The following is a 20,970-nucleotide window of genomic DNA, read 5'->3' as shown; positions in this document are numbered from 1 at the left end:
ACGCTTCGGGAAAGAGGACCCTTCCGCAAGTGTTACAGCTCAGTTAAAACAGCCACTCCCAGACGATCCTTGGTGAAAGAACTTGTGTGCTTTAGTCCATGTGCACAAGGACTTCTGAGTGGCTGTATTCCAGGAACCTTGCATCTTCTGTGTTTAACACTTTCCCTGAGCTGATGCAGAGGTCATGCAGGAAGGCTGCTTACAAGCTTGCTCCCCATGACTTGCTCAGCCTGCTTCCTTACAGAACTCCTGTCTAGGGATGGCACCAGCCACAGTGGACTGGGCTATCCCATATTATCACTAATTGCCCCCACAGACTTGCCTATAGGCTGATTTTCTCACCTGAGCATCCCTCTTCCCAGATGCTAACTGTGGGGAAGACGACTCTGCCTGTCAACTGTTATCTTATCACAGTTATGATTGTCCCTGATGGACCTGAGGGTAGAGAACTAGACAATCTCAGCCTTGATGCCTGTACTGCCTCTAAGCAGCAGTGGATTTTCTGCTTGTTTTTTTTGTTGTTGTTGTTTTGTTGTTGTTTTTTTTAACAGGCCCTGAGCCTGAGCTTGGGGATAGGATGGTAACGCGGTAACAACATCCACCTCAGAATTTGTAGGGGAAATCGAATGTTGTAATACAAACTGTATACTGAATTATAATTCTCAAAAAATAAATATTGAGCCGGGCGTGGTGGCGCACGCCTTTAATCCCAGCACTTGGGAGGCAAAGGCAGGCAGATTTCTGAGTTCGAGGCCAGCCTGGTCTACAGAGTGAGTTCCGTGATAGCCAGGGCTATACAGAGAAACTCTGTCTTGAAAAACCAATAAATAAATAAATAAATAAATAAATAAATAAATAAATAAATAAATATTGGGGTCAGAGAGATGGCTTACTGGTTAAGAGCACTGACTGCTCTTCCAGAGGTCCTGAGTTCAATTACCAGCACACGTGGTGACTCACAACCATCTGTAATGGGATCTGATGCCCTCTTCTGGTGTGTCTAAAGACAGCAACAATGGGCCGGGCGTGGTAGCACACGCCTTTAATCCCAGCACTTGGGAGGCAGAGGTAGGCGGATTTCTGAGTTTGAAGCCAGCCTGGTCTACAAAATGAGTTCCAGGACAGTCAGGGCTATACAGAGAAACCCTGCCTCAAAAAAACAAAACAAAACAAAGCCAAAAACACAAAAAAACAAAACAAACAAACAAAAAGACAGCAACAATGTACTCACATAAATAAATAAAATTATTGTATTATAATCTCTTACCTGCTTCCTTATCCATTTACATATTGTTGGAGAAATGTAGCCCAACCACTGGGAACTCAGTATGGAAGTTCCTCAAAAATCTGAAAGCAGATCTTATTATACCACTCCTGGGTATGTGTTTAAAGGACCTAAAGTTACCATATAATAGAGATAGCTGCATATCTAGAGTCGTGGTTTGACCCCCCACCAGCTCCATAGGGAGTGGCATTATTAGGAGGTGTAGCCTTGTTGGAGTGGGTGTGCTCTGTTGGAAGAAGTGTGTCACTAGGGGCTGTGTCACTACTCTATGGGCTAGAGTGTGACACACTAGGGTGTGTCACTATGGGCTTTGAGGTCTCAGATGCTCCAATCAGACCTAGTAGCTCATGTAGAACTCTCAGCTCTCTCTCCAGCACCATGTCTGCCTGCAGGCTGCCATGCTTCCCACCATGATGAAAAAAATTAAATGTTTTTCTTCTTCTTTTTTTTTTTTTTAAAAGATTTATTTTATTTATTTATTATATGTAAGTACACTGTAGCTGTCTTCAGACACTCCAGAAGAGGGAGTCAGATCTCATTACAGATGGTTGTGAGCCACCATGTGTTTGCTGGAATTTGAACTTAGGACCTTCGGAAGAGCAGTCGGTGCTCTTACCCGCTGAGCCATCTCTCCAGCCACAGCGACTCTTATAAAGAAAAACATTTGGGCTGGTGAGATGGCTCAGCGGGTAAGAACACCCGACTGCTCTTCCGAAGGTCCAGAGTTCAAATCCCAGCAACCACATGGTGGCTCACAACCATCTGTAATGAGATCTGATGCCCTCTTCTGGAGTGTCTGAAGACAGCTATAGTGTACTTACATATAATAAATAAATACATCTTAAAAAAAAAAAAGCGTAAAAGTTGCAGGGGTTAAGATGTGGGACAAGAAAAATGAAGAAGAATGGTAATACATGTTGTCACATACATAGAGATATGACAATAAAACTCATTCTTCTGTGCAGCCAGTTTGAGCTCCCTATCTATCGATCTATCTATCTATCTATCTATCTATCTATCTCTGTTTTTAGACAGGATCTCTGTGTAGCCCCGGCAGTCTTTGAACTTGCTCTGTAGACCAGGCTGGCCTTGAACTTACAGGGATCCCAAGAGTGCTGGGATTAAAGGTGTGCACCACCATTGCCCTGCTGGTGTATGCTCTTTTTAATAAGTCTTCATCCTTAAGAGCTTTCTCAGGAGTCAAGGATTAACTTCTAAGTACTGAAACTCCATGTGAGCTTGATTAGTAACGAGACAGGCAAGCATAGCTCAGAACCCTCAGACTCCACTTGGACCATCAATCTTGTAACAATTCACTGGGCAGTCTAGAATCCCGAACTGCCTATACCATGCACAGAGACATTATTGAAAATCTGGGAACCCCGTTTATATCTGCCTGTAGGTATACCAACTTTAAACAATGGCAATAAGTTATATTCCTTAATGACCCCTTGATAATGCCCCATTTCTATTCTAACACATCTTCGGACACATCCTGAAAACAAGAGAGATGTGATAATTTGATCTGAACTAGTTTTCGGTGCATGTGCAATAGGAGAAACTGCGTCCTTTGACATTCTATTACCATTTTATGCCTATGCACAGTTGGGATTGCATACAATTAAACCAGATGCAGAAGTCTGGGGACATGGCTCAGGATTTAACAGCACTTACCACACAGACATGACTTGAGTCCAAAGTCTCAGAGCGCATATAAAAAGGAAATCATATGCCTGTAACCTTAGTGCTATGAAGGGTGGTGTGGAGGCAAGAGGATTGCTGGCTGCCAGCCTAGCTCCAGGTTCAGTGAGAGACCTTGTCTCAAGGGAATAAGGCAAAGGGTGACAAAACCGGACACCGAAAATCCTCCTTTGGCTTCCACACACAAATGGGTGCACAGACCCATAGATACATGTGAGCATACGCCACACACACAATTAAATAAAACATTTTAAAGGATTCATAAGACAGCTTAGCAGGAAAAAAACAAAAAACAAAATACCTCTTACCAACAAAGTTTGATTACCTGAGTTTGATCCTGATTGAAGGACAGAATGAATTCAACCAATTGCTGTTGTCTGACATCAATGCACATGTGGTATAGAAATAACAATAATAAATAAGTACAATTTTAAAGACTGAGTGCATCATGGGAAAGGACACATGTAGTGAGCAAAAGCTTGTGTGAGTCAAATCTGTCTGTCACAGTAGAGAACCACTCATGTCACCCTCTGTAGTAAGCAGCCTCTCTTTTCCTTAGACTTCATAAAATGAAGCATCAGACCACCATCTGGCCTCGAGGACACTCACTCATGTGCCCTGTGGTCAAGACAGACTGCATTGCTCCTCTGTGATATCACTTGGCCTTTGAATAAAGTTCCTTGCTACATTGTAATCTGTGAATGCTCATGTCCATTGTGTGGAATAGCAATAGTACTACTCAACTGGTGGAAGTTATTCTAGGAACACGGTCAGTGGTATTTAAATGACTTAACTCTGAACTCTAAATTCTAGCAGAGAAGAACTGCTTCTACTGCTGGGGGAGAGGTGAGATTAGTGTTTGCATCTTACAGTGATCTTACTCTGACTCCCTTAGGCTTCCCAGTCATTGCCATCTCTGTTGAATAAATTCCAATGAGGCACTGAGTAGTGACGACAGAGCTTACCATAGAGTAAAATGAGGACACCCTCAAAGGCAGAGGTGGACAACTAGTGCTTGGTTTCTGGAACAGACAACTTCCTGAGCAGCAGCAGTTTCCTGTCTAGGTGACTGGCAGGCCCATTTAGATTTCCTTTTTCTCTTTTCTTTTCTTTTTCTGTTTTAAAGCTCTCTCTCTCTCTCTCTCTCTCTCTCTCTCTCTCTCTCTCTGTGTGTGTGTAACAAAGTCTTCCTTCACCTTCCTCTTCTTTCATTTATTTATTTATGTGTATGAATACACTGTCACTGTCTTCAGACACACCAGAAGAGGGCATCAGATCCTATTAGAGATGGTTGTGAGCCACCATGTGGTTGCTGGGAATTGAACTCAGGATCTCTAGAAGAGCAGTCAGTGCTCTTAACTCTTTAGCCCGTTTTCATCTTAAAATTAGTGTGCTACCAAAGACACAGGGGGCAGGCTCCGAAGCTGCCTGTGATGTCCATGCTCAATGATCCTCACGCCTAATTTCTATTTAGCTTGGGAACATGGTGACCTTAGAGGAAAAGAGGCTCACTGTCTGAGGGTGCACACAGGGGCACTGTTTGCTTCCTTCTGTTTCATCAATGATAACGGCACCAGTGGACAGGACCCCGGACAGGTAGCAAGGGTCGGAGAGTTGTTTTGTTTATGAGGCTACAGATCTAGTTTATAATGTTCCTAACACTAAGTCTGCTATAGATTTTTAGACAGTGAGACTCAAAGGAAATAAAACCAGTGACAGCTAAGTGTCCATAGAGCTAAACTCAGCAAAGTGGTCCTTTATTTTAGATTTTTCCACCACATTCGCATGGCTCTGGTGGAACCCAGAAACTCTTGACTAAGATACTAAGGTTCATCACAACGTCTGGCACTTTCAAAAAGTTTCAAAAAGCGACGGACGAGGCTCTCAATCTCGGTTCCACGAGACTAGGATGCCTTTCTCGAACAGAGCTCTGTTGGCGTGGTCTACAAAGGGTTACCTCACTTTCAGAGCCACTTCTGCCCGGCAGCAACTCACTCTTCTTCCCCTCCACCTTCTAAGTCTCTTCTCTCATTGTTTGGACCCGCACTCTTTGGACGCTTGCTGGGAAGCTTAGTCGCACTCCCTGCTGGTTAAACCAGTAGAGCAGCCGGGTAAATTTATCTGCTAGGGGTGGGGTATCGTCTGGGAGACCAGCCCGCCTCTCCGAGGAGCCATCTGGGATTTGCAGTTTTCAGTTCTTCAAACCCGCTTGGTAGGACGGGCCTCTTGGACTCTAATCCTCCCCCAACCCGAAATCATCGCGCGTTCTGATGACGTCACTAGAACTGCGCAACACCTGGGATTCGTGGTAGTCCTGGCCGAGAGTCCCGCTCTACGTTCTTACGATTCGCGGACTACATTTTCCAGAAGCCCTCGCGGCAGCGCGCCAAGAGCCGCCCGGGGCCGTGATTGGTTGGGGAGCCGGCCGCACGCGGAGGAGCTCAAGGAGCAGCTCTGTTGCGACAGAGGCCGAGCGGCGAGGCCCCGTGAGTTGAGGGGGAAGGGGCGCCGGAGGGGAGGAGAGTGTGGACCCGTGAGCAGGAAGCGGGAGGAGAAGCGGAAGGGAGCTCAGGGTCGGCATGGAAAGGGCCGAAAGGGAAGAGAAGCGGCCCAGGCAGAGACGCCGGCGAGCGGGGTGTGGGGGAGGTTAGGGGCAGCGAGCGCGGAGACCCTTAGGGACCCGCTGGGGAGGACTCGTGGTTCCCGGAGAGCCACCGCGCCGCAGTCGGTGGGGTGGATGAGAGGGACGGAAGGGAGATCCGGGACGAACTCCTGCCGAAGAACCGAAAAGGAGGCGGCTGGCAGAGGTGCGCGAGCGCCAAGTTCGGAAACTGGAGACGAGGGGCAGAGCGGTCCCTCGCTAAAGGCCCGGGGGGGAAGAGCGCTTCCGAGTGAAGCCGGCCGTGGGCATTGGCGCGCGAACCCCGAGGGAAGGAGATGAGGCTGGAGGAGCGGTCGAGAGAGTGTGAGAAGCCCGGACAAAGTTGGCGGGGACAAGAGTTGGGCACCAGAGGCTCGATAGGAAAATTCCAAGGAGGGATGGGATGCCACTCAGACATTCTTCCCTGTAAGTTTAGAGTTTTGGAGTATCTGTTTTCTTCTTCAGACTCCTGAAAGGACAGTAACTACCCCTGTGGCTCATCACCATGCCTTCCGACCTGGCCAAGAAGAAGGCAGCCAAAAAGAAGGAGGCTGCCAAAGCCCGACAGCGGCCCAAAAAGGGACATGAAGAAAATGGAGATGCTGTCACAGAACCTCAGGTGGCAGAGGAGAAACTCGAAGAGGCCAATGGCAGAGAGACCACAGGAGATGGAGGTGGGTTGGGTGAGTTCCCCAAAATCAGAATCTGGATGCAGATGCATAGGCCTTTAATCCCGGCATTCGGGAGGCTGAGGTAAAAAGACGAAGGTTTGAGACCAGGCTGTCCCCCCCCCCCCCATCTTTTTAAACAGTAAAGCACCCACAGACACATGTCTTTATATACCGTGAAACTTTTTAGTGACACCCACACCCATATAGTTAAAACTTGTTACTGATCAAGGAAACTGAACTCAAGTGGCAAACACAGATGGGAGTTTTTGATCTACCTTGGTGCTGCAGTAGACAGTCCAAGGGAAGGCAACGTCTACTGTTTCCTGTTTTTCTTCCCACCTATGGCGGTGAGCATGTCAGGCTTTACCATATGGTACTGTCTTTTTCCGGGGGTGGCAGAGGTTTGGAGATAGGAGGGTTTCTCTGTGTAACCCTGGCTGTCCTGGAGCTCTGTAGACTAGACTGACCTTGAAATCATATAGAGATCCACCTGCCCCTGCCTCCAGGCTACAGAGATTAAAGGTGTGAGCCACCCCCCCCCCCCCCCCCCGCTCATGGTACTCTTAATGTCACAGGGATAGTGCTTATACCAACGAGTAATGGGTTACATATTGTTACATATCTTCAAGTAATTCTTCTGATAATATGTTTATGGTTTTGTTACTTAGGTTTGGGGGTTTATTGTAGCATTTTCCCATATTAAATAATGCTACTCACACTGTAAACATAGTTTGCTCTCAGAAAATTTATTTTACTATTTCCTTTCTCTGTTGCTCTGACAGAACACTCTGACTAAAATTAACTTGAGAGGAAAAAGTTCATTTCTTCTTATATTCCGAGGTCCATTTTTGAGGGAAGTAAGGCAAGGACTTTTGTTTTCTTTTTTTTAAAGATTTATTTATTTATTATATGTAAGTACACTGTAGCTGTCTTCAGACACTCCAGAAGAGGGCGTCAGATCTTGTTACGGATGGTTATGAGCCACCATGTGGTTGCTGGGATTTGAACTCCGGACCTTTGGAAGAGCAGTCGGGTGCTCTTACCCACTGAGCCATCTCACCAGCCCTTGTTTTCTTTTTCAAGACAGAATTTCTCTGTAACCACCCTGGCTGTCCTGGAACTTGCTTTGTAGACCAGGCTGGCCTTGAACTCAGAGCTCCTTCTGCTTCTTCCTCTGGAGGGCTGGAGTTAAGGGCATGGGCCACCACAGCAGTCATCAAGTAGCTTGCTTATGTAGCACAGACCCACTCCGCTAGAGACTTCACTGCCTACACTGGACCCTCTGCATTCATTAGAAATTAAGAAAATGCCCTAGACATGGTCACTGGCCAGCCTGATGAGGCAGTTCTTCAGTTGAAGTTCCTCTTGCCAGGTTTATGTGAAGTTGACAGCTAAAGTTAACTGTGACCTGGGCAAGCATTGCAGTGTATAACAACCATCCCAGTCTAACCCTGTCTTCACTGCCCAGGAAAACTGCACAGAATGCTGCACGTAGACTGCTCCTCACTGTCCTTTGAATCTTAGCACACACGGTGGTGTCCTTTTACACGTTCAGTTCTTGTGCAAACTTGTATTTTACACACATGATTGTGTTCCCATTTGCTATCCCGTGTCATTTTGTAGTGTTACTTGTGTCTGCTTTAGTCATTGCAGTTGTCGATTCTGGTTTGAGGGACTGTGTTTTGAGCTAGGTGTGTGTGTGTGTGTGTGTGTGTGTGCGTGTATGTGTGTGTATGTGTGTGTATGTGTGTATATATATATATATAGAGAGAGAGAGAGAGAGACAGACAGACAGACAGACAGACAGACAGACAGACAGAGAATGAATCACCATAGATGCACTAAACATTTGAAGAAATGTCAAGTGGTAGGAATTGTCCCCAAAATAAGATTCTAGAAGGCAGCTAGTATGATCAAGTTAGGCCATGGGGAAGCTTTATCCATGGCCAGAGCTGTGGAAAATGATGAAGGGGGAAATAGTGGAGGGGAGTGAAGTGGGTGGAGAGAGCTTAGACTTAAAAGGTCTGCTGAGAAAAGCCTGTCTGTGCATGCAGGGTGTCAGGCTAGTCTGTGTCATGGCCTGAGCTCAGGTCCTGTGGGATCTGCCTATTGGTCCCAGATCTCAGTCTGACTGACTGACCCTTCCCAGCAGAAGTGGATTTGCTGACCAAGGAGCTGGAGGACTTTGAGATGAAGAAAGCTGCTGCTCGAGCTGTCACCGGTGTCCTGGCCTCTCACCCCAACAGTACTGATGTCCACATTATCAACCTCTCCCTTACCTTTCATGGTCAAGAGCTGCTCAGTGACACCAAACTGGAATTAAACTCAGGCCGGCGCTATGGCCTCATTGGCTTAAATGGAATTGGTGAGGCCCTTGGGGGTCAGGTGGAGGAGGTTTCTTTCTTGGTTTGTCTGTCACTCACTATGTGTTTAACACTAACAAAGCAAGAACTTTATTCTAAGAGTGGGGACCAGACATGCTGGGGACATGGGGCTTATGACACAGTTGTGTGTAGCAGGTACCATGGGAGGTTTTGACAGAAGGTGCTAGAGAGGTTGGTGGGGAGTGAGGGTGAGGAGTAGTGGTGTGAAGCCTTTATAAATGCACAGGATTTCACAGGCACAGTAAGATTAGACTTGAAGGGAAGCTGGGAAGGCGATCCTGAGAGCGAGCAGGTGACTTCAAGGATGGGGATCCTGGTTTGCCTGTTAGGAACCAGGTGCCAAAGAGTGGCGGTGAAGGGGGGCTGAGTGTCGCCTGTTACCCTCTTAGGAAAGTCCATGCTGCTCTCTGCTATTGGGAAGCGTGAGGTGCCCATCCCAGAGCACATCGACATCTACCATCTGACTCGCGAGATGCCTCCTAGCGAAAAGACACCCTTGGAGTGTGTGATGGAGGTGGACACAGAGCGGGCCATGCTCGAGAGAGAGGCTGAGCGGTTAGCACATGAGGATGGTATGGCTCCATACCCAGGGGTGGGTTGGGCAGGGCTTCCTCCTGGGACCCTCAGAGAGCTCACAGTCTTGTGCTGCCTACAGCGGAGTGTGAGAAGCTCATGGAACTCTATGAACGGCTGGAAGAGCTGGATGCTGACAAAGCTGAGATGAGGGCCTCAAGGATCTTACATGGATTGGGTTTCACACCTGTTATGCAGCGCAAGAAGCTGAAAGACTTCAGTGGTGGCTGGCGGATGAGAGTTGCTCTTGCTCGGTGAGTTTCCCCCTTTCCACCGTCCCTTGGAGCCCCCGTCTCTCAAAGGGGAATGTTCAGTCTGGTAGTGTAGAACAGGGATCATGTTTAGTATGTGTTGGATGAGATAGCCATTAGTGATGTAATGTGGGTCAGTGTGTGGACCTGACTGAATGTCCTGGCTGAAGTACTCAAGACCCACCTCCATGCTCAGTGCCGGTTCCAGTGGTGCTCTGAGCAGACCCAAGTAAAATGGTAGTTAAGTGTCGGTGTTCACCTTGACGCCCTTCCTGCCTTTTGTGCTGCTTGCCTGCTAGTTTTTATGGTAGTATGATACTGGACACATTGGTGCTACCTGTCCTTTTTACCCATGTAAGCCTGAGGTTAAAGTGAGTTTGTCGGCCAGCACTATGCCAGCGCCCTCCCCAGCATGCTGAGATGTGTGTGCTTCCTCTTAAAATGATAAAATTACGGAGTATCTCAGGCTGCACACTGTGAACAAAATAGGTGCATTTCTGTTCATGACTAGAGGCACAGGTCAGGGGAGCTCAGCTGCTGGAGTGTAGTGTAGTGTAGTACAGGCTTTGATGAGAGATAAGGGAGTTTGAATGTCTGTCTTCTCCTCTCCTTATAAAGCCATGAATGTGTCCTCCTTGGCTCTGTCCTGATGCCTGCCTAGCCCTGCTCGCCTCACTGAGGCCTTACCTAAGCACCAGCATTCAGAAGCATTCACTCCTCCTTCCTTCCTCTCCGGGGAGTCCACACTGCACTCAAGCCTGCACCTGGGAAGCAAGTTGTCGAGGCTGCCTCCTGGCCTCCGAGAGTTGGCTTCGTGTCTTAGAACATGAGTGTAGATTCCACTTGCTGGTCGGAAGTTTCTCTGGCTGGTTCATGAGCTCGCTCAGTGCAGGCTGGAGTGTGATGATCAGAAAGCACTCTCACTGAGTTCCCCAAGACTGCTGACTGCAGTCTGGAAGCCAGGGCTTCAGGCTGTCCCTTGCTTTACCAGTGTAAGGAAAGGACATTTTGCTGGAGACTGTCACCCCCATCAAGTAATCTCACCTTAATGCTTGTCGCCTTACTTAGTAGCTTGTTCCCCTACAGCCCCAGTTCCTGTAACTCACTTTCCACCCTTCTGTCAGTCCTCAAGTCCTCTCAAGCCCTTCCTTCCTGTGAGGTAGAAAATAGATTGGCTTAAGGATTCAGTCCAGACCTGACCAGCATGGTGACAGGAGAGCTGCACCTTTGACTTAGCATTTAGGACGTCTCTCTTTCCTTGGCATCCATCAGAGCCCTCTTTATCCGGCCCTTCATGTTGCTTCTGGACGAGCCTACCAACCACCTGGACCTGGACGCTTGTGTGTGGCTGGAAGAGGAGCTTAAGACGTAAGGCATGGGGCTGGGGGCTGCAGTCCAGGGAGGTCAGCAGCACAGTACAAAGGGATTAGGTGCTCAGAAACTGCCCTGATGGTGCAGGTGAAGGAAGGCCAGAGGCAGGCCACATGCAGCCAGTGCCAGTGTAGTCAGACTGGCGCTTTCTGTTTCACTGGGGTGGGTTTTTAAGTCTGAAATACATGAGTCTTTTGTTTTTCCTATGTCCAAAATAGCATCTTCACTAAAGAAAATGTTTAATTGTATGTGTGCATGTGCACACATGTGTACATAAATCATGTAAAGTGAGTCTAAAGCTTAAATTCATGGTGTGGGGATACAGAAAAATAATAGTAAATATTGTCTCAACTTTAAAAGTAAACAGGAGCTGCCTTAGTGCTGTCTTCAAAAAGAAAGGACTTCTGTTTGGGTTGACCCCATCCATGCCTCTGGATACCTTTTATTTAGATACTTGTGTATGTACAGACTGTTGATATCACGACTATTGCCCATCCCTACTTCATTCTGTTGACAGAACAGAAGACTTGGGTGGGGCCTTGGGCTGTCTTACCACTGCAAGGCTCCAGGAGCCCCTGTTCCTGTGGGAATGCAGAGTTGCCTGCGTCCCTGTTGACTGAGGGAGCTTGAAGGGCACTTCGGTTCACTAAGGGTGTGAGAGGGTGATGGCTTCCTGAGTCTCACCATGTAGTCTTTTGTGAAAGTCTCTGACTTGAGACCTTCCTGATTGCTCTTTGGCTTCACAGTTTCAAGCGCATCCTGGTCCTGGTGTCCCATTCACAGGACTTCCTGAATGGGGTCTGTACCAATATCATCCACATGCACAACAAGAAACTCAAGTATTACACGGTGAGTGAGCCTTGCCTCCTGTGCTTACTGGTTCTTGGATTTGTTATTAAAAATTCAAATAACCCTTTAAAGAACTCCGACCCATTTTATTTTAATCCCAAAGGCCTTTGCTTCTGCCCATAGGCCACAGTTGGCAGCTGCTCTGTGTGTGTGTGTGTGTGTGTGTGTGTGTGTGTGTGTGTGTGTGTGTGTGTTGTTTGTTTTGCTGCCTTCCCTGTTGAGACAGCTTTGTGCACAAGAAAATAAGTTAGTATCTTAGCAGTCTCCCTGCTGTGAGTTGTCTTTTTATCTTAAAAATAGTTAGTTTAGATACTGCGTACCTGTGTGTGGGTTTGACGCCAGGCCAGGGTTTGATCATCTGGACCTGGAGTTAGAGGCGGTTCTGAGCACCTGGTGTGGATGCTGGGGATCAAATGAACAACACACATTACTAAATCAGAGAAATTGTAATAAAAATGTTTTCATGAAAAATAGTTAGGTGTGGCAGCGTCTACATGACCCCAGCACTATGTTGGCTGGAGTATAAGGGTCACACCAAGCTGGATTCCACAGTGAACATCAGCCTCTAATGGGGAAAGGGAAACACAGACCCTTCCTAGTCACAGTCACTGTGGAACATTAGTAGTTCCTTACATTGCCTTCCAAAGCTGTGTATTTGCAATCATTTGTAGAAAATGTCATATGATGTGTCCTTTACCTTTAATCATCTAGAATCTGTTTGGTTTTTTTTTAATGTATATTTTATGTATTCATTGAGTATATGAGTATTTGTGCATCCCATGCATATAGTGCCTGTGAAGGCCAGAAGAGGGTGTTGGGTCCCCTGGACCGACTTACAGCTGGTTGTGGGCTACCATGTGGGTGCTGAGAATTTGGAAGAGCAGTCAGTGCTCTTAACCACTGACCCATCTCCAGCCCCTCTTCTGCAGTCCTTAATGATCGTTCTATTCTTCAGGTTACTTTTAAAATCAGTAACTGCCTTTCTAGATGAGTCTTCCTGTTTAGTATGCCTACATCGTGTGATCATTGTATGGATACCCTGAGACTTGTTAGGTCTTTTTTCTTTTTTAAGGTTGATTTATTTAATTTATATGAGTACACTGTTGCTGGAGTGTCTGACACACCAGAAGGGACCATTGGATCCCTTTGCAGATGGTTGTGAGCCACCATGTGGTTGCTGAGAATTGAACTCAGGACCTCTGGAAGAGCAGTCAGTGCTCTTAACCGCTGAGCCATCTCTCCAGCCCTTGTTAGGTCTTTTTAATGGATGGCTAGCTTGAGTCTGGGGCTTTGTCTGGCTCAGATAGAAGCCGTGACAATCCAAGGCATGATCTGCATCCAGTTGGTTTATTTTTCCTTGTCAGAGACAACCCTTATCCATATGTGGCTTCAGCATCTGCTGTGAGCAGTTAGATATGGTTGAGGGCCTGAGCTTCATGGTGTCAGCATGTCTGTGATCAGGGCTTCTGCCGACCCTGGGTTCTTCTGGTTAACCTTAGGATTTGCCATGGAACCTTGGCCTGGCTGAGCAAGAGGCATGGATTGAAAACATAGACCCATACATTCCTGGTTGGGCTGTAGCGTGGCTTAGTGCTGCGCCCTTGCCTACCATGAGCCATGCGAGCCATGCCCTAGGTTCCACCCTCAGCACTGCAGAAATAAACAGCAGGTTCTATTAGCAAGTGCTGCTGTGATACAGTTCCTCTGTTTACTGCTCAGCCTTAGAACAGCAGCCAGTGAGTGATGCTCTCATCCTCTAACCTGAGTGAGAACCCAGGACTGAGCCCTGGGTAAAGCTGCCACCTTGTCTGGCCTTTTCCCACAGGGTAATTATGATCAGTATGTGAAGACACGGCTGGAGTTGGAAGAGAACCAGATGAAGAGGTTTCACTGGGAGCAGGACCAGATCGCACACATGAAGGTAGGGAAGCCACACTGCTCTTCTCCACCTGGATTGGGACACGCAGGGGGCTAGAGGAGGCTGGGAAGACGTGGGCCGCTCACGCCTTACTCCAGGGTTCACTTGCTACTGTTTCCTGTGCACACCTCAAGTCCCTTCCTGGTCTCCTGCAAGCACTTGAAGCCCCTTCCTGTCTCTGGTACCCACTCCAATCCCCCTTCTGGTCTCTTGCAGAACTACATTGCCAGGTTTGGCCATGGCAGTGCCAAGCTGGCCCGGCAGGCCCAAAGCAAAGAGAAAACACTACAGAAAATGATGGCATCCGGACTGACAGAAAGGGTTGTGAGTGACAAGGTGAGGTGTGATCCCTGTGGTTAGGTGACTGGAGCGTGAGTTTTAAGGAAAGCTCTGACCTGAAAGCGCCTCCTTTTCTAGACGCTGTCATTTTATTTCCCACCGTGTGGTAAGATCCCACCACCTGTCATTATGGTGCAGAACGTGAGCTTCAAATATACGAAAGACGGGGTGAGTGCAGTATCCTGTGTAGCCAGGCCGGGTGCACTGCACTGTGCATGGGCAGTTTCAGCAGTGGGAACTTCTGTTCCTGCTGACTTGCCAGGGAGGAAATGACTGTCAGGTTTAACAGATGGAAACAGTGGGTTGGGTCAGCTTTGACAATAATGCCCTCTCCATTCTTCCCACCTGTGTGTGGTTGGCGCACTAGGCAGTATATCCAACTTCTAGCCTTTGTCTCTCTCTCTTTACCCACGTCAGCCTTGCATCTACAATAATCTAGAATTTGGCATTGACCTTGACACACGTGTGGCTCTGGTAGGACCCAACGGAGCAGGGAAGTCCACTCTGCTGAAGCTGCTAACTGGAGAGGTATGGTGCTAAGGCGGCATGTCACAGCTGCTACTGGTACCTTCACTAAGGAAGAAGGCGTGTGTGAGTGTGTGTGTGTGTGTGTGTATGTGTGTGTGTCTTGGTAGTTGAGCGAGCACCTGGAGGGCTGGGCCAGTGTGGAGGCCAGGGATGTCTTCCCCATGGGAGTGTGGGTGGGGAGGAATCTGTATGACCGAGATTTCATGTGAGATTTCATGCATGCGACAGTGTTTAAGTCAGGCCATAAAGACAAGTTATACAGTGGAGTTTCTTTTGAGAAAATGTGTGTTGTGCTTTATTAATGTTTTGTACAATGAGCCTTTCCTGTCCACCTAGTAAGGTGCTGTGTGCCTTCATTCCCTTAAGAGTCTGTTAGTGAGTCTTCCTAAGTCTATGCTTGTACGTTTGTTTTATTGTGTGCACATTCATGTGGGAGTTAGAGCTCACTTTGCACCATGTGGGTTCCAGATCAACTCAGGTTGTCAGGCCTTTATCCACTGAGAGCGGCACAGCACCTCCTAACACTCGAAAGGGCCTAGGCAGTGGTCTGTGTGTTAGCTAGCAGAGTAGATAAATTAGGGGGTGGTTTGAGCCCTGTTGTATCTGGGATTTTCCCCCACCCCCACTGATTCTACTTAATGCTCTTCCTTAGCTTCTGCCTACAGATGGAATGATCCGGAAGCATTCTCACGTCAAGATAGGGCGCTACCATCAGGTACAGACCTGTGCTCGAGGTTGGGGGTCGGGGTGGAAGAACGGAACACGGCTGTCTAAACCCCTCCTCTGGGAACATAACTCCACCCTGCATCTTGTATCCTGAGCAAGTGTCTGGGAAGGCCCCTAGGGCAGGCCTCTTTTAGGGTAGGTCCCTGTCACACCAAGTGGCATCCTTTTGGAGGAGGTTCCCTCAAATGTGGTGGTCTTGCTTTCTGTGCAGCACTTACAGGAGCAGTTGGACCTTGACCTTTCACCATTGGAGTACATGATGAAGTGCTATCCAGAGATCAAGGAGAAGGAGGAGATGAGGAAGATCATTGGGAGATATGGCCTCACTGGGAAACAGCAGGTGAGAGAGGAGGGATGGGAAGGACCCAAGATGACTCAGAGGCTACTGCCAGATGGTTATCAGACACTGTCTTCACATGTGATCCAGAGTCTCCTCCACGCCTTTCCTCTGTAGTGTCATGCACTATGGGGTTGTAAGGAAAATCAGTGAATGGGACTCTGAGCGAGCGGCTCTTGAGCCAGAGTGCTTGAGGGAGCAAAGGGAATTGCAACCTAGAAAACAGACATGAAACTGCACAGTCACCGGATTATGTTATTGCATAAGGACTTCTGTTCTTAGAGTGAGAGGCACATGGTAGTGCTTCCGGTATCCTTTGTCAGGCCTCAGGACTGACGGCCTGGCCACTGTCTTGCTGTATGATTATGATCTTGGGTCATCCTAAGCTCATGACTTGCAAAAAAAAAAAAAAAAAAAAAGGCAATAATGGTAACAAGAGCCAGAAAAGGGAGAGAAGTCCCCTGCTGCATAGCCCCTGTAATGCCAGCACCAAATCCTCATGTCATGGTTCCTCTAGGTGAGCCCAATCCGGAACCTGTCAGATGGGCAGAAGTGCCGAGTGTGCCTGGCCTGGCTGGCCTGGCAGAACCCTCACATGCTCTTTCTGGACGAGCCTACCAATCACCTGGACATCGAGACCATTGATGCTCTGGCAGATGCCATCAATGAGTTTGAGGGTGGCCTGATGCTAGTCAGCCATGACTTCAGACTCATCCAGCAGGTGAGCTTGGCCTGAGGCACAGCTGTGGTACATAGAGGGTCTAACGACATCTGCTAAATTCAGAGAAGGGGCTCAGGTCCACGTGGCCAGATCTCATGACTCAGGGTAGTAGTTGGTAGAGAGGACCCAAATGAGGAAGGCTCTCTTGCTACTCTTGTGAGATTCTTCGGCCAAGTAAGTACTGTAGTAAGGACTTGGATTAAGAGGAGGAAGCTTGGCTACAGAAGCGAGTGGGTCATGAGGCCTCTGAATAGTCAGGAGCCTGGGACTGGGAGCCTGACAGTAAAGGGTGGCATAGCAGGGTCTTCCTTAGAAGATTCCAGAAGGCTCCAAAGAGCCTGTTTAGTAGTGAGAGTGAGCTGGATGTAATTTTGGTGAGGCCTCAGGAGAAGCCGCTACTTTTGGGAAGCCTGGTAGTGGTAGTGGGGAGGGCGCCACAGACTGGTGAGATCAAGTCCAGCCTCTGCTTCCAGGTTGCACAGGAGATTTGGGTCTGTGAGAAACAGACAATCACCAAGTGGCCTGGGGACATCCTAGCCTACAAGGAGCACCTCAAGTCCAAGTTGGTAGATGAGGAGCCCCAGCTCACCAAGAGGACCCACAACGTGTGAGCCCTCAGCCAGGCTTGGGTCAGGAATGCCACCTGGAGACGGCCAGCTGACCCCTGAGCAGCCACTCACTCAGGACAGGACCCTGGGGCTGCACTCCTGCACTGCTGCAATACTGCCCTCAGCCTCCCCTCAGCCTGCCTTCGCTGCATCACATCTCCAGCTGGACAGCACCTGTCCGTGTCCCACCCTCCTTCCATTTGGGTCTGTCTGTCTGGACTCGGCTGGCTGTTCTCTCCAGACCCTTGCTGGTTACCTTGCCCTGAAAGATGCAGCCAGGGGTACCTGGGTTAACCCAAGGGCCCAAGCCCTGGTCTGGCCCTGGAAGGATTCAAGAGCCTCATTTTATGGGTTTCGGTGATGTTGGAGAAATACCGCCAGCCCATCACCCCCGTTCCTTATTGCTTCTGGTTTGGAGCTCTGGGCCAGGGTCTAGTCCTGGTCAGTATTTTAATAATTATTTAACAGTGTAGATCTATGTGTCATCTACCAAGTGTCCAATAAAGAAAGAGGAAGCTACAGACCCCTCCTTCCTGGGTCTCTGAGCCTTTTTCTCTTCCTGCAGTCAGCATTTACTCCCCTCAGCAAGCCATGGGCCTCAGGAGGCAGGAGTCTGGAGGATTTATCTCCACCCTTCTGGATCAAGCATTTCCTTAGACCGGTGTTTGAGGAGATTTCATGGAATTTGGGTGTGGAAGGCTTGTCAGATAAGAGACAGACCTTGCCAGCTTTGTACAAGTCCTGGCTGGGAACCAGTAGGAACTGATTGCTAAGAGGCTTCCTTGTGTAAATGTTGGTCCCGGGTCATTCTTTGCAGTGTGATGTACTGCTGCCACCTGCATACCACATAGGACACTTGTTAAAATGCAGGCTCTTACCGAGCTAGACCTGTCAGCTGCATTTGGTGGAGTGGGAGAGATGCATAACATGGAATTCTATTATCTTTTCCATACATGCCCTTTTATTAGCTCTGTCTAGCTTACATCTAAGGTTCTGCATAGTCTGTAGTCCGTTGGAACTTTAAGGCTTCCTGTCAGCAGGCACTGCCATGCCCAGAACCTCAGTGGCCATCTTTGTGAGGAACCATACCCAGCCATTTTCAGTGTGTGTTAAGAGTATATCCAAGATACCAAAAGAGACCCCCAGATGGTGTCCAAATCCCCAAGGAGCTCAGTCACATGGGAAAGCCAACAAGACAGACTACATGATGCTCAATTTTACTTTAGATACTAGGGTCAAAATGGAGGACGGTCTAACCACGGCCCAGAAAAGCAGATGATCCTGTCCCCCCAAAGTGACAAAGGTCTCTCGTGAGGTTCCCGGAGCTGCTTAGGTGGAGCGACCAAGCTATCCTACTGTAAGTTGAGATTGGCAGGCCTAGGGTCCACCACAGTCCCAGAGATCCCTGGCTCAGATTCGCTCCCTGGGCAGGGAGCAGAGTGGTTTGAATCCGCCTACCCTGGGTACCCAGAATTGGTTTTCAACAGAACCGCTTGGTACCACATCCGCCTGCCTGGCATCCCAGTGCTAGGGTTTGAGTCCAGCCTGGGCTTCTGACCCTCCTTTCTCATCAGATGACAGTTTCTGGCTCAGGGTAGAAAGGACCTGGCTTCTGAAGGGAGGGAAGTATATTCAGCCGCATAATCCAGTCAGCCTGTGTGTCACCTCAGCAGAGGAAAAGCCACTTTAAGAATGCCTAGAAAGTCTGCAAATTATCTAAGATTAGAGGTGCCTTGTTTGGGATTCAGGACTGCCCTTGGCCTCCGAGCAAGCAGCACTGTGGTGTCTGTCACTGGGTTTCGTGAATTGGGAAGGGGTGGTAGTGCATGTTTTCACTTCAGGCGAGTGGCACTTGTTGCTGACTTCCCTCCCTCCTCCCTCTACACAACTACCAGTTTCTGATTTGTTGTGTACCTCTTTTCTAAAAAATTCCTAGTCAAGCTGTTCCAGGTCCCTGTAGTCACTGTTCAAATACTGTGTTCATGTACTGATGAAAACAGCAAGATCCAGGGGCAGGGAGGTACATACCATCAGACCTGAGTACCCAGGGCTGGAGAGATGGTGCAGTGGTTTAAAGTGTTTACTGTTCTTATAGGGCCTCCATGTTCAGTTCCTAGTACCTACCTAGTCAGGTGGCTCACAACCATCTGTAGCTCCAGCTCCAGGGTCTGTGGGAGTGCATGCAGACACACAAAATAAAATCAAACAACAAAATCCCTAGCATTTATGAAAAATCTAGGCATACCAGCACACTCTTATAACCCCAGCACTGGCAAATAAGGCTCAGGATTCCTGGGGCTTGCTGGCCCTAAATCCAGTGAGAGACCCTGTCTCAAAAAAATAAGAGAAAATGGTGGGTGTGGTGGCGCACGCCTTTAATCCCAGCACTTGGGAGGCAGAGGCAGGTGGATTTCTGAGTTCGAGGCCAGCCTCGTCTCGTCTACAAAGTGAGTTCCAGGACAGCCAAGAGAAAACCTTGCAATCCATCAGATTCACTTAAATCAAGCTAAGTATCAAGAGAAATAGGAAACAACAAACCCCTCAAATATTTCCACAGAAATGCATAAACAAAGCCAGGCAGCAGTGGTGCACGCCTTTAACACCAGCACTGAAGAGGCAGAGGTAGGTGGGTCTCTGAGTTTAAGATCAGCTTTGTCTACAGAGTAAGTTCCAGGACAACCAGAGGCAACAGAGAAATCATGTCTTGGGGAGAAAAAAAGCATAAACAGCCAGGATTGGTGGTGCATGCCTGCTGTCCCAGCACCTAAGAGGCTGAGGTATGAAGGTGTCAAAATCAAAGCCAACTCAAGCTACATAATCTGCTTCAAAAAAAAAAAATGTGTCAAACTGGACATTAGTTTAATGGTAGAATACTTCCCTGGCATGAACAGTGCCCCAGGTTCCATCTCCAGCCAGCCCTGCAAACATAAATGCTCATGAGCACTTCATGGCCTCAGCAGAGATACTGATGTCACGGACCACTGGTTTTTTTGTTTGTTTGTTTTTTCAAGATAGGGTATCTCTGTGTAGCCCTGGCTGTCCTGGAACTCACTCTGTAGACCAGGCTGGCCTTGAACTCAGAAATTCACCTGCCTCTGCCTCCCCAAGTGCTGGGATTAAATGGCAACAAGGACCAAAGTCCTCACACAAACAGGAAGCTGTGTTTCTTTTTTTAAATATTTATTTTTTATTTATATGCGTACACTGCAGCTGTCTTCAGACACACTAGAAGAGTATATTGGTTCCCATTACAGATGGTTGTGAGCCACTATGTGGTTGCTGGGAATCAAACTCAGGACCTCTGGCAGAGCAGTCAGTACTCTTAATTGCTGAGACATCCCTCCAGCTCGGAAGCTCCATTTTTGTGTAATTCCTACTGTCATATTATCGTCAATGGGCAGTGTTGGTGTCATATCCCTGCTTAGATATAGTATTGCCCTATCGAGATCAGATCATGACCTTGGCAGACAAATACTGATGTCAGGGACCATTGTGTTAATGGGAGCTTTAGCTACAGATGGAAGTGTGTAAGGATTCTGCCTGTGGAAGTTCAAGGTCCCAGGTTAAATAAGGAGATTGAAGCCAGCCTGGGCTGCGTGAAACCATGTCTCAACAACAACACCCTACCAAACACTGGCTATTACCATAGGATATAGTAACATGGATGAGAGATGAAGTCACAAACAGAGCTGGAGCTACAGATGAATGTGAGCCATCTAACATGGTGGGTACTAGAGATTGAACATAGGCCCTCTGTAAGAGCAGCAAACACTCTTCTGAGTCATCTCTCCAGCCCTGTGTGCTGACTGCTGTTTAGGTCTGACTGCTCTGTCCCTGCCCCTGCTTCTTGCTGTTTTCATCACAAATAAATACTGCTCACTGGCTTGACCTCAGGTTTAAAGTCAGCTGATTTTCTTATATAGCCCAGGCCCACTGGCCTAGGGATAGTACTACCCATAGTGGACTGGGCCCTCCTGCATCGATGAAAAGAATATCCCACACAAAGGAATATATACTATATGGATCATTTGTGTGTAATTGTTTATGCCAAACTAAACTGTGGGGGC

The 20,970-nt window shown here is 48.1% G+C and overlaps 1 protein-coding gene across 4 annotated transcripts; it reads left to right on the top strand.

The window, feature by feature from the left end:
* The first annotated feature begins 5,351 nt into the window (after positions 1–5,351).
* Abcf2 (ATP binding cassette subfamily F member 2) lies at positions 5,352–17,445 on the top strand. Of its 4 annotated transcripts, none has more exons than XM_021189900.1 (15): positions 5,352–5,472; positions 6,093–6,301; positions 8,451–8,663; positions 9,072–9,254; positions 9,338–9,509; positions 10,779–10,874; positions 11,624–11,726; positions 13,552–13,647; positions 13,861–13,980; positions 14,062–14,151; positions 14,401–14,511; positions 15,164–15,226; positions 15,449–15,577; positions 16,092–16,295; positions 16,769–17,430. In XM_021189900.1, exons 2-15 carry the CDS (start codon positions 6,133–6,135, stop codon positions 16,904–16,906), a joined length of 1,887 nt encoding a protein of 628 aa, XP_021045559.1. In that variant the 5' UTR covers positions 5,352–5,472; positions 6,093–6,132; the 3' UTR covers positions 16,907–17,430. The 4 variants fall into 4 exon arrangements, with proteins under 4 accessions (XP_021045559.1, XP_029391310.1, XP_021045560.1 ...); XM_029535450.1 differs by having other exon boundaries at positions 5,384–5,472; positions 6,093–6,310; positions 16,769–17,445; XM_021189901.2 differs by lacking the exon at positions 5,352–5,472 and adding an exon at positions 5,473–5,793 and having other exon boundaries at positions 16,769–17,444.
* Positions 17,446–20,970: the final 3,525 nt, after the last annotated feature.

The sequence above is a fragment of the Mus pahari genome, chromosome 2 (assembly GCF_900095145.1).
Source record: "Mus pahari chromosome 2, PAHARI_EIJ_v1.1, whole genome shotgun sequence".
NCBI classification, from domain to species: domain Eukaryota; kingdom Metazoa; phylum Chordata; class Mammalia; order Rodentia; family Muridae; genus Mus; species Mus pahari.
The sequence above is the reverse complement of the archived record's forward strand: the minus strand, read 5'-3'. Positions and strand labels throughout refer to the sequence as shown.